This window comes from Bidens hawaiensis, unplaced genomic scaffold (genome assembly GCF_021521415.1).
Source record: "Bidens hawaiensis isolate Kalapana, Puna unplaced genomic scaffold, B.hawaiensis_p1.1 tig00032460_1, whole genome shotgun sequence".
Lineage (NCBI taxonomy): Eukaryota > Viridiplantae > Streptophyta > Magnoliopsida > Asterales > Asteraceae > Bidens > Bidens hawaiensis.
The window spans coordinates 130600-144465 of record NW_027495537.1 but is presented as its reverse complement, the minus strand read 5'-3'; the positions used below and the strand labels follow the sequence as shown (position 1 = coordinate 144465).

Sequence of the window (13866 nt, the reverse complement as noted above, 5' to 3'; positions counted from 1 at the left end):
AATTATTTCAAAAGCAATAGAGACACCAAAGACCCTTCTACGAGCTCCGTATAGGCTTTAGGTGGGGGGCTTCCCCGCTCGTATACACCCATGTATATTCCTATACGCCCCGTATAGCTCTATACGGGACGTATAATGGGATGCCCCTAATAGGTCTCTAAAGATAAGTTCAAATGAGGGGACTAGGGGTATTTTTGGGTTATACCCACCTGGTTGCCTCTCTTCGTAAGAGCATTTCAACCCATCCTCTAAAATTATATGAGGAGAATTTGCAAATTATATGATGGAGTTGTGAGTGTAAATTATAGGGTGGAGAGAGAAAAAATAGTGATTTTTTGTAAATTTAGGGAAACTTTGTTTGCCATATTTATTTTTTAATATTTGTTATCTGTTGTGAGTAGAGTAGAGACGAAAAAGTAATGATAAATGATAAAAAAGTATTATTTAATTGAACATGAAATAAAAATATAGTGTTTTTTAGTGTAATTATAAAAATAAATATGTGGGACGGGCTAGAAATGGTCTAATTGTTGCATCTTTGTATATATCAAAATTAAGATAAAGATCAATACACAAAACCTTATTATGTCGACACCATCTTTTTAGAATAAATGGATCTGACCAGTTCCATATATGCTAATAAATTAAGAAGTAAAGGCAATAAATATATTAAATTAAGTTTCCTATATTTTCGAATTGAATGCATGACTTTTCAGTCTTTGTTAATGGTCGAAATGTAGAAGCATCCCACTTGTTTCCAAGAAAATGTGAATCTAATTACGTATCTGTCCCTGGATATTTTGAGAAGACTTTTGACGTTTTGATGGCTTTATATTCTTATCAATATTCACTTTAATCAACAACCTCATTGTCTCTTGTTATCTAGTTTCAATGGCTTCTACTTCATCTGCTCACAAATATGATGTTTTTCTTAGCTTCAGAGGTGAAGACACTCGGTATTCTTTTACCGACCATCTTTATAAGGCGTTAAACCAAGCTGGAATTAACTTTTAAAAATGATGGTTTTACCAAAAAGAAAAAAAAAAACATTATAAAAATCACTCTTTGAAATACTTTTGAACTTGTGTCCTTTTAAAATCAAAAGGGCTTTATAGAGGACTTTACTACTACACCTTTTTAAACTTTTTGTTATCAATTAACTTTTAAAAATCTTATGAGTTCACTGAAACTTTTTATATATTATTTTAACGTAAAATTTGAAAATCAGTAGGTTCTCGTGAACCCGTACTAAACCCGCCCCTGCTAACTTGTTCATAGTGGTAGATTTCATGACCGCGTTTAACCCCTCCATAACCAAAATAAAAAGGGAAAGTGCTAGGGGGTCACCTTGACTCCCTATTTATCACTACTAAATTCATTAATGTTTTAAACTCTTGCATTGTGATTTTTTGCGTAAACATTGCATATCCCGTGTAAATTGTTTTCTCATTGTAGTCGATGATTATACTAAATCGATTTGGGTTTTTTTTAAACACAAATATGAAGTTAGTATGCCTAACTAATTTTCACAAAATGATAAGAGGTAAAAATCAGAAAATCTATCAAGAAAATTAGACGTGACAATGAGGTGAATTTTATTAAATTTAATTTCATGAGTAAATTTTCATGCCCAACAAGGAATTTATTGGAAACTAGTTGTCCCCACACACCCAACTATGACTAATAAAAAATGAATAGTTAAATAACTTAAATTATAAAATCACTAAAATACAATTTAAATATAAAAAAAAATTATTTCAAAAGCAATAGAGACACCAAAGACCCTTCTACGAGCTCCGTATAGGCTTTAGGTGGGGGGCTTCCCCGCTCGTATACACCCCTGTATATTCCTATACGCCCCGTATAGCTCTATACGGGACGTATAATGGGATGCCCCTAATAGGTCTCTAAAGATAAGTTCAAATGAGGGGACTAGGGGTATTTTTGGGTTATACCCACCTGGTTGCCTCTCTTCGTAAGAGCATTTCAACCCATCCTCTAAAATTATATGAGGAGAATTTGCAAATTATATGATGGAGTTGTGAGTGTAAATTATAGGGTGGAGAGAGAAAAAATAGTGATTTTTTTGTAAATTTAGGGAAACTTTGTTTGCCATATTTATTTTTTAATATTTGTTATCTGTTGTGAGTAGAGTAGAGACGAAAAAGTAATGATAAATGATAAAAAAATATTATTTAATTGAACATGAAATAAAAATATAGTATTTTTAGTGTAATTATAAAAATAAATATGTGGGACGGGCTAGAAATGGTCTAATTGTTGCATCTTTGTATATATCAAAATTAAGATAAAGATCAATACACAAAACCTTATTATGTCGACACCATCTTTTTAGAATAAATGGATCTGACCAGTTCCATATATGCTAATAAATTAAGAAGTAAAGGCAATAAATATATTAAATTAAGTTTCCTATATTTTCGAATTGAATGCATGACTTTTCAGTCTTTGTTAATGGTCGAAATGTAGAAGCATCCCACTTGTTTCCAAGAAAATGTGAATCTAATTACGTATCTGTCCCTGGATATTTTGAGAAGACTTTTGACGTTTTGATGGCTTTATATTCTTATCAATATTCACTTTAATCAACAATCTCGTTGTCTCTTGTTATCTAGTTTCAATGGCTTCTACTTCATCTGCTCACAAATATGATGTTTTTCTTAGCTTCAGAGGTGAAGACACTCGGTATTCTTTTACCGACCATCTTTATGAGGCGTTAAAACTAGCTGGAATTAGGACTTTCTGGGATGATAATGAAATACGTCATGGTCAACAACTGAAGTCAGAATTAGAAAGATCAATAAAAGATTCAAAGGCTTCAGTTACTGTAATTTCAGAGAATTATGCAAATTCAAGTTGGTGTCTAGATGAGCTTTGCTGGATGCTAGAGCAAAAGATTTTCTTCCAAGTTAAAAAATAACCGGTTTTTTACTTGTTAATCTGACACTATTGACTTTTATAAATCCAAGATTCGTTTGACTTCAGCTGGCTAAATTGATTTAATGATTAACCATCTTTTATTCTAATTACATACTAACTAATTAAGTATCCTATTAAGTTGCATATTAACATCATTAACTGATTAACTAAATGTTTGACTTTCTAATTATTGGCTCTTTGACTGTTGACTTTCTTCGTTTTAGAATGTTGATTAAACTGTTACACATACTTACCATTACACATACATACATTAAAACATAGACACACTTAAATAGCTTATGCAGGGAATCAAACACCGCATACACAAAAACACTCATATATACATGGACACACTTATGCCTACACAGAACACTCATACATACATGTCAGACATACATGTGAAAAGATACTTATGCCCCTACACAAATAAGTATACACATATTTCTTTACAAAGTCTAACAGTTAACTCTCTAACTAATGAGTTTGTTGTTGCTTTAATAATGGTTGTTGACTTTGTAGAAAGTCAAACAGTTGCACAGACAGTTTACAAAGTCAAACAGTAAAAAGACACTTATTGCCCTACACAAATACATACTAATTTATATTATATACATATTGAATTATGCATATTGTGTGTATGACTAACTGATTTAGTTTGACTACCACCCACTTAGATACATACATACATACAGACACATATGACTAACTATACACACACACAACGATACTGATCATACAAACATAAATATAACTATACATACAAGCATACTTATAAGTATACATATAATCTATAAAACTTCTATATACACCATATTTAAATAATGTCGTACATTCAGCACGGGCAGGAGGTGACTAAAATTAAAGTAGTTAACAGTTTTCTGAGTTGACAAGTTTAAGATTACCCAATTTTTAAAAAGAAAACTTACTTTGAACAACTTGATGGTTCTTTTTGATAGCAGTGGGCGGTGAGGTTACGAGTGGAATTGTTACTTCGAATAACTTGATGGTTCTTTTTGGTAGTTGAAGATTTTTTTAGTTAAATAGTAAACAGTACAACTTTAATGTCAAACAATGTAATGAACAGAAACATGACGAACATACTTTGGTTTAAATGGAGTGTATCTAGTACGGTTTCTGATTACTAAATTCTGATTTTAATTTTTTTTTTTTTTTTTATAATTCATCATATTGTTTATATTACATCGAAACAGAAGGCAAGTGGGCAACAAGCTGCGCCGCTACCTCTTTTTGAATTGCATCGAACATACTTTGCATTTACGTTCTTTAGAGGTTTTTATGTCTTGCTCTAAATTATGATCATAATACTTCTTATGTGCAAGGTCTGAAAATGCCTTTATTAAAGATTTCGTTCAAAACATTTACCGTGAACTAGATTTGAAACTCCTTAGTATTCCAACCAATCTAGCTGGAATAGAGACTCGAGCCAGAGATATCAATACCTGGTTGAAAAATGAGCAACCTCGTTCTCCAGTTCTAGCAATTTGTGGTATGGGAGGAATCGGCAAGACAACACTTGCGAAATACATTTATAACTCAAACAAGCAGAACTTTGAAAGCAGCAGCTTTCTTGAAGTGATTGTGAATCAGCCTAGTTATATGCTTGGTCTTCAGAAGCAACTTCTTTCGGATTTAGGAAATAACATAATGATATCTAGTGATTCTGAGGGAACACTTCATGTTGAGAAGGCCATACAAAGGAAAAAGGCACTTATTGTGGTTGACGACATTGATGATGCAGACCAACTAAGCACTTTATTTGGAACAAAGGCGCTCCATACACAAAGCAGGATCATTATAACAACAAGGCATCTACGCATAGATACAAAGTTTGATTCCATATCTTCTGGATGCCATGTTCACAAAGTTGCACTGTTGAATCGTGATGAATCATTAGAGCTCTTAAGTTGGCATGCCTTTGAATCCAAAATTCCTATCGAAGGGTTCGAGGAGGTTGCAATACAGTTAGCACAATATTGTGAAGGAAATCCGCTAGCTCTTAAAGTATTGGGCTCTTCTTTACCTGTTACGGCGCAAGATCAGCGGACAAGAAATCAAATGATTGAAATGTGGAGAAGCAGAATGAATTCACTTAATTCCTTGAAAGGAGATCTTGATCATAGAATCCAACATGTATTATATAAGAGTTTTGAATCGTTGCCAAGTGATAAGCTCCAAGAATTGTTTCTCCATATTGCTAGTTTGTTTATTAGGGAAAATAAATATGATGTGGAAGAGGCACTCGAGAAAGATTGGGATGCTAAAAATGGGGTCACCACCCTCATTAATAGATGCCTTGTTACTGTTACAACAGTTGGTTATTTGGAGATGCATAAACTCCTTCAAGATATGGCAAGTCAGATTGTTTATAAAGAGTCTGAAGATCCTGCAAAACGTAGCAGAGTCTGGCATAAAGATGACGCTTATCGTTTGTTAAGGGAAGGAGATGTAAGATGCTTTTGTGTGTATCTTTAAGCTCACTTTCCATCTATTATTTCAAAAAGCATTCTCTAATTAATTTCATTTCTTTCTTCATCAGGGTTCAAAGAGAATTAAAGGACTATTAGTTGACATGGAAGAGCCAGAGCTATGGATGACATCAGAGGTAAGTCAAATAATTAGATTAGTGTATATCTTTTTTGGTAAGATTATAATGATTTTATCAGTATAGTAAGTGTCATGCACTAATAAGGGCATAATATGCTCCGCACGTGTTTAATGAAAAATGGGATATGTGGCAAGAAGTATGTTAATCTATCTATTGAAGTTTACGATTCTAATCGTGAAAGTTGGTATGATAATTTGATAACTTGATTCACTAGCTCTGATTCTATTCAATACAGAAATACAAGAAACCTAAAATTAAGGAATTATCTTACTAATATATTAAAGCAAAACAATGTGGACACATAGCATCTTTCTAAAGTGTCCACATAGGATGACACATAAGCTAATTCCAAAATTAAACCCTATTTAAATCTATTAAATTAATTTGCTACATTTATTATTATTTTTAAAATTACTAAATTAAATTATCATCAACTCTCATTTAATGTGATTTTCAAAAAAAAAAAAGTTTAATGGTTATTTATGTATTACGTCTTTTAAACTAATTTTTTAAATACTTTATTTTAAAATATTATTATTATAAAGATTCTTTTGATTTGGGTAAAACAACTAACATATGCCTAAACTATTAAAAGTCTATGAAAATTAGTTAAACTTGGCTTGACTCTTGATTTATTTTACCATTTTAAAACTTTAAAGTTATCCTTTCGTACCATTGAATAATTAATATGGGAAAACCGCATATGTTATACAGCGAGATATTTGAAGGTTTTATGAACAATTTTTGTATTTAATACTTTTTTCAAATTTATATATAATGTAATATTTAATTTCGTATATAAGAAATTGTTATACATTCCTAAATTATACCATGTACATAAACATCTTTTTTATTGATGTTATATTCTTTATTCAGCCCGTGTATTACACGGGTTACTAACCTAGTTTACGTATTATGTTAACTGTGAATGTAATTGAGGAAAGATGTGCCAGCTGTGATTGAGTCAACGTACGGATAGTCCCAAAATAATGTTATTTCCTTTAAATTAATTCCAACACCATGAAATTGAAAAAAAAAATAAAAATTATTTGAGATCTCTTCCTCACTTGTCAGTTGAATTACTTTGTAGTAATATTAAGATTTAATAATCAACATTTACATTTAAGATTTCAATCTTCGACGTGTGGATATTTATCTAAATCGCCTAGCAAGTCCATGGGCTAAGCCCAAGCCCTTTTCTAAGCAAGTCCGTTGACGGGTTAGAGATGATTTTATTTTTTCTTAATAACCGACTTTGGGTTTCATCAAGAGATTTGTTATTGTATTGAGCAATGTTTTCAGACCTGACCCGGACGCCTTGCCGGTTCAAAGGTCGAACCGACCCGGGAGGGCGAACCGACGTTGACCCGGATGATGTCATAATATATATATATATATATATATATATATATTATCAAAATGTTCGAAACGTTAGATTAAAAATTTATCATAAATTATATAATAATGATTTTTGTCCTCACTCATAAAACCTTCCTGAAATATTTTTGTTTTCTAATACTTAATATTAAGATTTTACCTTAAAAACCAAGAATGAATTCTGGTTTGATGTCTTTTGTGGTTTTCCCTAAGGTTCATCTCGGTTGAATGCCTGGCTTCGACTCCCACCACACACAAAATTTTTGATTTAATAAAAACATAGGACTTACCGGTTCTGGTCTGACCGCAAACCGCCAAACCCGGCCGGGTTGTTAGAAACGATCTATACTATGCGAACCGGCCCGGAATACCTAGCGGATCCCGGCCGGTCCGGGTTTCAAAACATTGGTATTGAGGTGCTGATATAAAAAAAAAGTGAGTTTGCTCTAAATTCTGTCTGATTTAAAAAAGTGAGTATATTGACCTTGTGATAGTTGAGTCATATTTAATTCAACTTTTAGTACGTTCAACTCTAGGTGCATGAGACTTACTAAATGTGCAGGAATTTAAAACTAGTTCGTTAGTAAAGATGAAGAACCTAAAATTCCTCACACTCAGATTTGTGAAACTCAGTGGGACCTATGAGAATTTTCCAGATTTAATATGGTTGAAGTGGTTCAGATGTAATCTAAAAACAATACCCCCTGGTCTATTAACAAGCTGCTTGGTGTCTTTACGCATGACTGATGGAGATTTGGAAAAGTTTGACCCACCCATGGTATACGGAATTTAGTCACTCTACCTTTTAGCTTTACAGTTTTAAAAAATCTTCATTTGAATGCATTTTGATAAATTCAACTTGTTATTCATGGAAACAGGTTCTTAGTTCACTCAAGATTCTAGATCTTTCTTGCTCTCGGAATCTTGTCAGCATCTGCAATCTCATTCGACTCCCTAAACTTAAGATATTGGACCTTTCAAGTTGTACCAGTTTGACATACATTTGTAAAACCATAAGAGACCTCAAGAATCTTTCTTACTTGAGCTTGTACCAGTGCACTAAACTGTGGAAGTCGAATCCGATATTTATTTCTGGAGAGATTCCAGAACAGCCTTTGTTTTCCTTACCCCAATCATTATCTTTAATGGATTTAGCTGGCAATTCATTTGAGATGTTGCCCAGTTACATTGACCTTAAAATGCTTACAAAACTTCTGTTGTTTAATTGTCCAAACCTCAAGTCTCTCCCATGTCTCCCAAAAATGCTTGTACAGTTGAGCGTAGGTTGGTGTTCATCACTGGAGAATATAACGTTCCAATCAGGTCTGTTTACACTGCAGGAGTTTAATTATGAAGGTTGTTTCAAATTGTGTGAGATTCAAGGACTCTTTAAGTTAGTGCCCATAGCCAAACTTGATGAAGCAGATCTGGGACATATGCAATGGACTAAAGCATATCAAGATCATAAGGTGGACCTGGTTGGTGATGAAATTATCAAAGGCAGAACTTTTAATACACAGGTTCTCCCTCTCTCTCTCTCTCTATATATATATATGTGTGTGTGTGTGTGTGTGTTAGTCTCTCTCAAATAGCATGATGAAGTAACAGAATTTTGTGTAGCGGTTCTTCTAGGAAGGCTTCATGATGATCGATGAACAACACAGTAACAATATATTGTAATTGAATTGAGTAATAATGGAAATAAAAATGATCACAAACGGATGTAATATTAATAATAGTAATAATGATTACATTCACACAGTAACAATATAATGTAATATTAATAATTACAAGATGAAACGGTGCAACTGTTCTTGGTAACCGTCTCATGAACAAACACGTCGTTAAAACCTAACGACACTAACATAGTAAACGGGCTTTTTTGATAACAGTCTGGCCAGTTACAAACATTTGACACAACATTGGCTTTTAAACAATCTTAGCCCATTACAAATACATAAAGTAAATAGTCTTGGCCCATTAAACAAAGAAACATAGCATGTGCAGCACACTGATTTTAAACGTGACAAGATCAGCAGATTAAACATCCAATATTTTGTGTGTGTAATTATATAGATGTTGTATGAATATGGTATAAGGAGCACCTTTCTGCAAGGTGTAACGGATCAAAGCATGGCGACACATGAGTATACGTCAACATCTTCCAATTACTTATCCTTTCATGTGCCTTTGCACCCAAAGAAGCAGAGGATCCAAGGATTATATGTAACGGTCATATACAGATCATTAGGTGAGGATACAAATATTAAGTCACCGCCTGTGTTTGCCAGAATTAGTAACAAAACCAAACGTGTTACCTGGGTATACAACCCTGTGGTGTATTGCAAACCCAGAGTGGGTGAAGATGCTATCTGGTTAAGTTATTGGCCAATTGGCAACACATTAGACGCTGGAGATGAAGTTCATGTGGATATCCTTGGGGATAAAGGAACGATCGTAATAAGTGGGTATGGTGCGAGCCTTGTGTATATGGATGCTGGTGAAGCAGAGAAAGAAAAAGAAAAGAGTGAAATGATGAAAAGCGAAGAAGTGATTGGAGGAGATCTATTTACCTTAATCGAAACCTAGGTCTTAACCTGAGTGTCCAGTGCTTCAACCATTGACTATATGACCAACAAAACAAGAAATATGATTATACACATATTAATCAACATGAAACTAACACATAATATAATTAAAGAAGCTTAAGTGATACCTTGTCAAACTGAACAAGCAACCATCTCGTCCAACGTTTCGGTCAAACACATTCGAGTTGTTGACATACGGTACAGCTCGAATGTCAACATGTCTTGAGTTACCCTGCTTATTCACATAATCAGCCACACGATATAACCAAACTTAAACCAAACAAAATAAAACTAAAAATCCAAAACAAAAAGGCACGTAAAATAGATTATGAAAAACTCGTTACCCTGCAAACACTCATTATTCGTATACAGCAAACAGACACGAATAATATATTATGATGATTTTGCACGAGAATCATCATTATACACAAAACTTAAGCAAAAGCTCATGATTCATATACAGCAAACAAACATAAATTATCAGTTACCATCTATTGCACGAATAATAGATTATTAAAACTCGCGGTTCATATGCAGTAAACAGACGTGTATAATATCTTATGATGATTTTGCACGAGTATCATCATTATTCACAAAAATTAAGCAAAAACTCGTGATTCATATACAGAAAAGAAACACAAATCAACTGTTATCATCTTTTGCGCAAATAATAGATTATGAAAAACTCGCGGTTCGTATACAGTAAACAGACACGAAATAATAATCGATTACAAGTATTTTTCACAAAACATACACACAGCATTTAGCATCATTTCAAGGCTCATATACAGTAAACAGACAAAATAATATCGATTATTTACAATTGGTCAGACCCGGGTAAGACCCACGAGACCCAACCCAAATCAGACCCGGTTATTTACAATAGGTCAGTTCCCGCACTTACCTGCCACTTCATTGCAAATCGTTTGTATGTTTTTTAAGGAAGTATCCCAATAAACCGATCAGACCCGGTTATGTTACAACAGGGTCGGTTCCCGCATACTGAGAATACCACTAAAAGGGTCCGGGTCATCGGGTCTTGCCCAGTTTATGCTACCGGGCCTGGTTAATGGTATCCTTAGAACCCGAGAGCCGACCCTATTGTAATACAACCGAGTTTGATCGATTCGAGTCTCACGAGTCATACCCGTTGTTTATGCTCACCCCACAGACAAAATAAATGATTATTATGAAATCAATTGAGTTTTAATTTGATGGTTTATGAAGAAGAATTAGACTCACTTTTGTGGCCCGAGCCTTATATATACATGGAATCGGGGGAGCATTGATAAAACTACCCCTGTTTTCTTGAATACTGAACACATAGTTTTAGGGTAAATTCGTCCATGAGGATTTTAATTAAGCTTCTGGATGAAAGACTATATGACCAACAAAACAAAAAATAAGCACTTCAGCCATTGAATATATGACCAACAAAACAAAAAGTATGATTATCATCATATTAATGACCACTTATTCAAACACATAATTTAGTTAAAGCAGCTCAAAAGATACCTTGTCAAACTGAATACGCACTTGCATAGCAAGCTCGGGACCGATAATCTCACTTGAAACCATCTCGTCCAACGTTTCCGTCAAACACATTCCAATTGTTGACCTGCGGTACAACTCGAATGTCGACATGAAAGACCTGTTCATATACAGTAAACAGAAACAAAATAATTAATTATCATGATTTTAGCACAACATACACACAAAATAAGCCTAAATTCAAGGCTCATAACCGTAGACGAACACAAATAACAGGTTATCATGATTTTGCACAAGAATCATCATTATGAACAAAAGTTAACAAAAACTTGTGATTCTTATACAGCAAACAAACATAAATCATCAGTTATCATCTTTTGAACAACTAATAAATTATGAAAAACTCGCCGTTCGTATATAGTAAACAGTAAACCACACAGAAAGAATAGATTATGATGATTTTGCAAGAGAATCTTCAATATACACAATATTTAAGCAAAAAACTCGTTATTCACATACAACAAGCAAACATAAAATCATCAGTTCTCATCTTTTGCACGAATAATAAACTATGAAATACTCACGGTTCGTACACAGAAAACAGACATGAGTACTAGATTACGAGTATTATGCACGAGAATCATCATTATACACATAAATTATGCAAAAAACTCGTGATTCATTTACTAAACAGACATGAAAAAAATCGATTACGAGTATTTTGCACAAAAATCTTCAACATACACACATCATTAAACAGACACAAAATTATATCAATTATGATGATTTGACACAAGGGCCTTTGAGTCTTGTCCTGTTAACGCTACAGGACCTGGTTAATGGTATTCTTATTACCCAGGAACCGACCCTGTTGTAATACAACCGGGTTTGATCGGTTTGGGTCTCGCGTGTCACCCTTTTGTAAAGACACGGGACGGCTTGGTGGTTAGGGTACCGATCTCGGGGACGTCGTGAAAATGTAAACGCGCTGGAAATATTTCCTAAACGAACCCGTTAAATGAGGATGGTCAAAAAACGATTCCGACCTTTGGGGATGGATCCAAAATCGAGGATGTTCCTATAGCCAATAGCATGGCGGAGCGGCCATATACAGTATTCCGACGAAGAATTCTGGTGCTGGAAGACTCATGAAAAAGAAAGAGACGGCTGGAACATTTTTTTTATTATTATTTTAGGGTTTAATAAGTTCGGTTTAATATTTAACCCATTGATCTTTCACTTGTTTGCATATAGTCTTTAAAACTTGTTAACTTTCTTTCATATGCTTATTATAAAAGGTATTAAATTAGATTATGCATTTTAACATTTAACCATCTCTATCTAGACTCGTTTATATTTGGTCTTCAACTTATAATTTTATACATAAAAATGATAAAATGTTTAAAATCTATATATCCATTAAAAAAATTCATTTTAGCCAATTCTTATTGGTTTCATTCACTAATTTCCATATATGTCTTACAACCTTAGAATTTGTTATCATTTAAATAATTCAAAATTAAATTCAAAATACCTTTGTAACTATTTTTCTTTCCCCTAAATTCTAACCCTAGAAATTGTAAGGCCCATGTGCCCTACTTTCACGCTGTTTGGATTTACTCATTCACATAATTCGTAAAATCAGAGTTAATTAAAGCATTCGCGGAATTAAAAGTCATTCATTCATACATATCATAAACATTGCATATCCCGTGTAAATTTTTTTCTCATTGTAGTCGATGATTATACTAAATCGATTTGGGTTTTTTTTATACACAAATATGAAGTTAGTATGCCTAACTAATTTTCACAAAATGATAAGAGGTAAAAATCAGAAAATCTATCAAGAAAATTAGACGTGACAATGAGGTGAATTTTATTAAATTTAATTTCATGAGTCAATTTTCATGCCCAACAATGAATTTATTGGAAACTAGTTGTCCCCACACACCCAACTATGACTAATAAAAAATGAATAGTTAAATAACTTAAATTATAAAATCACTAAAATACAATTTAAATATAAAAAAAAATTATTTCAAAAGCAATAGAGACACCAAAGACCCTTCTACGAGCTCCGTATAGGCTTTAGGTGGGGGGCTTCCCCGCTCGTATAAACCCCTGTATATTCCTATACGCCCCGTATAGCTCTATACGGGACGTATAAGGGGATGCCCCTAATAGGTCTCTAAAGATAAGTTCAAATGAGGGGACTAGGGGTATTTTTGGGTTATACCCACCTGGCTGCCTCTCTTCGTAAGAGCATTTCAACCCATCCTCTAAAATTATATGAGGAGAATTTGCAAATTATATGATGGAGTTGTGAGTGTAAATTATAGGGTGGAGAGAGAAAAAATAGTGATTTTTTGTAAATTTAGGGAAACTTTGTTTGCCATATTTATTTTTTAATATTTGTTATCTGTTGTGAGTAGAGTAGAGACGAAAAAGTAATGATAAATGATAAAAAAGTATTATTTAATTGAACATGAAATAAAAATATAGTGTTTTTTAGTGTAATTATAAAAATAAATATGTGAGACGGGCTAGAAATGGTCTAATTGTTGCATCTTTGTATATATCAAAATTAAGATAAAGATCAATACACAAAACCTTATTATGTCGACACCATCTTTTTAGAATAAATGGATCTGACCAGTTCCATGTATGCTAATAAATTAAGAAGTAAAGGCAATAAATATATTAAATTAAGCATCCCACTTGTTTCCAAGAAAATGTGAATTTAATTACGTATCTGTCCCTGGATATTTTGAGAAGACTTTTGACGTTTTGATGGCTTTATATTCTTATCAATATTCACTTTAATCAACAACCTCATTGTCTCTT

General features: G+C 33.2%; 1 protein-coding gene across 1 annotated transcript; it reads left to right on the top strand.

Annotated features, from left to right (window-relative positions):
* Nucleotides 1-2641: 2641 nt before the first annotated feature.
* Nucleotides 2642-6466, top strand: LOC143583589 (disease resistance protein RPV1-like). The gene is made up of 5 exons (XM_077065860.1): nt 2642-2876; nt 3460-3499; nt 4281-5406; nt 5498-5563; nt 6443-6466. The coding sequence occupies exons 1-5, from the start codon at nt 2642-2644 to the stop codon at nt 6464-6466; spliced, it is 1491 nt and encodes a 496-aa protein (XP_076921975.1).
* The last annotated feature ends 7400 nt before the right edge of the window (nt 6467-13866 follow it).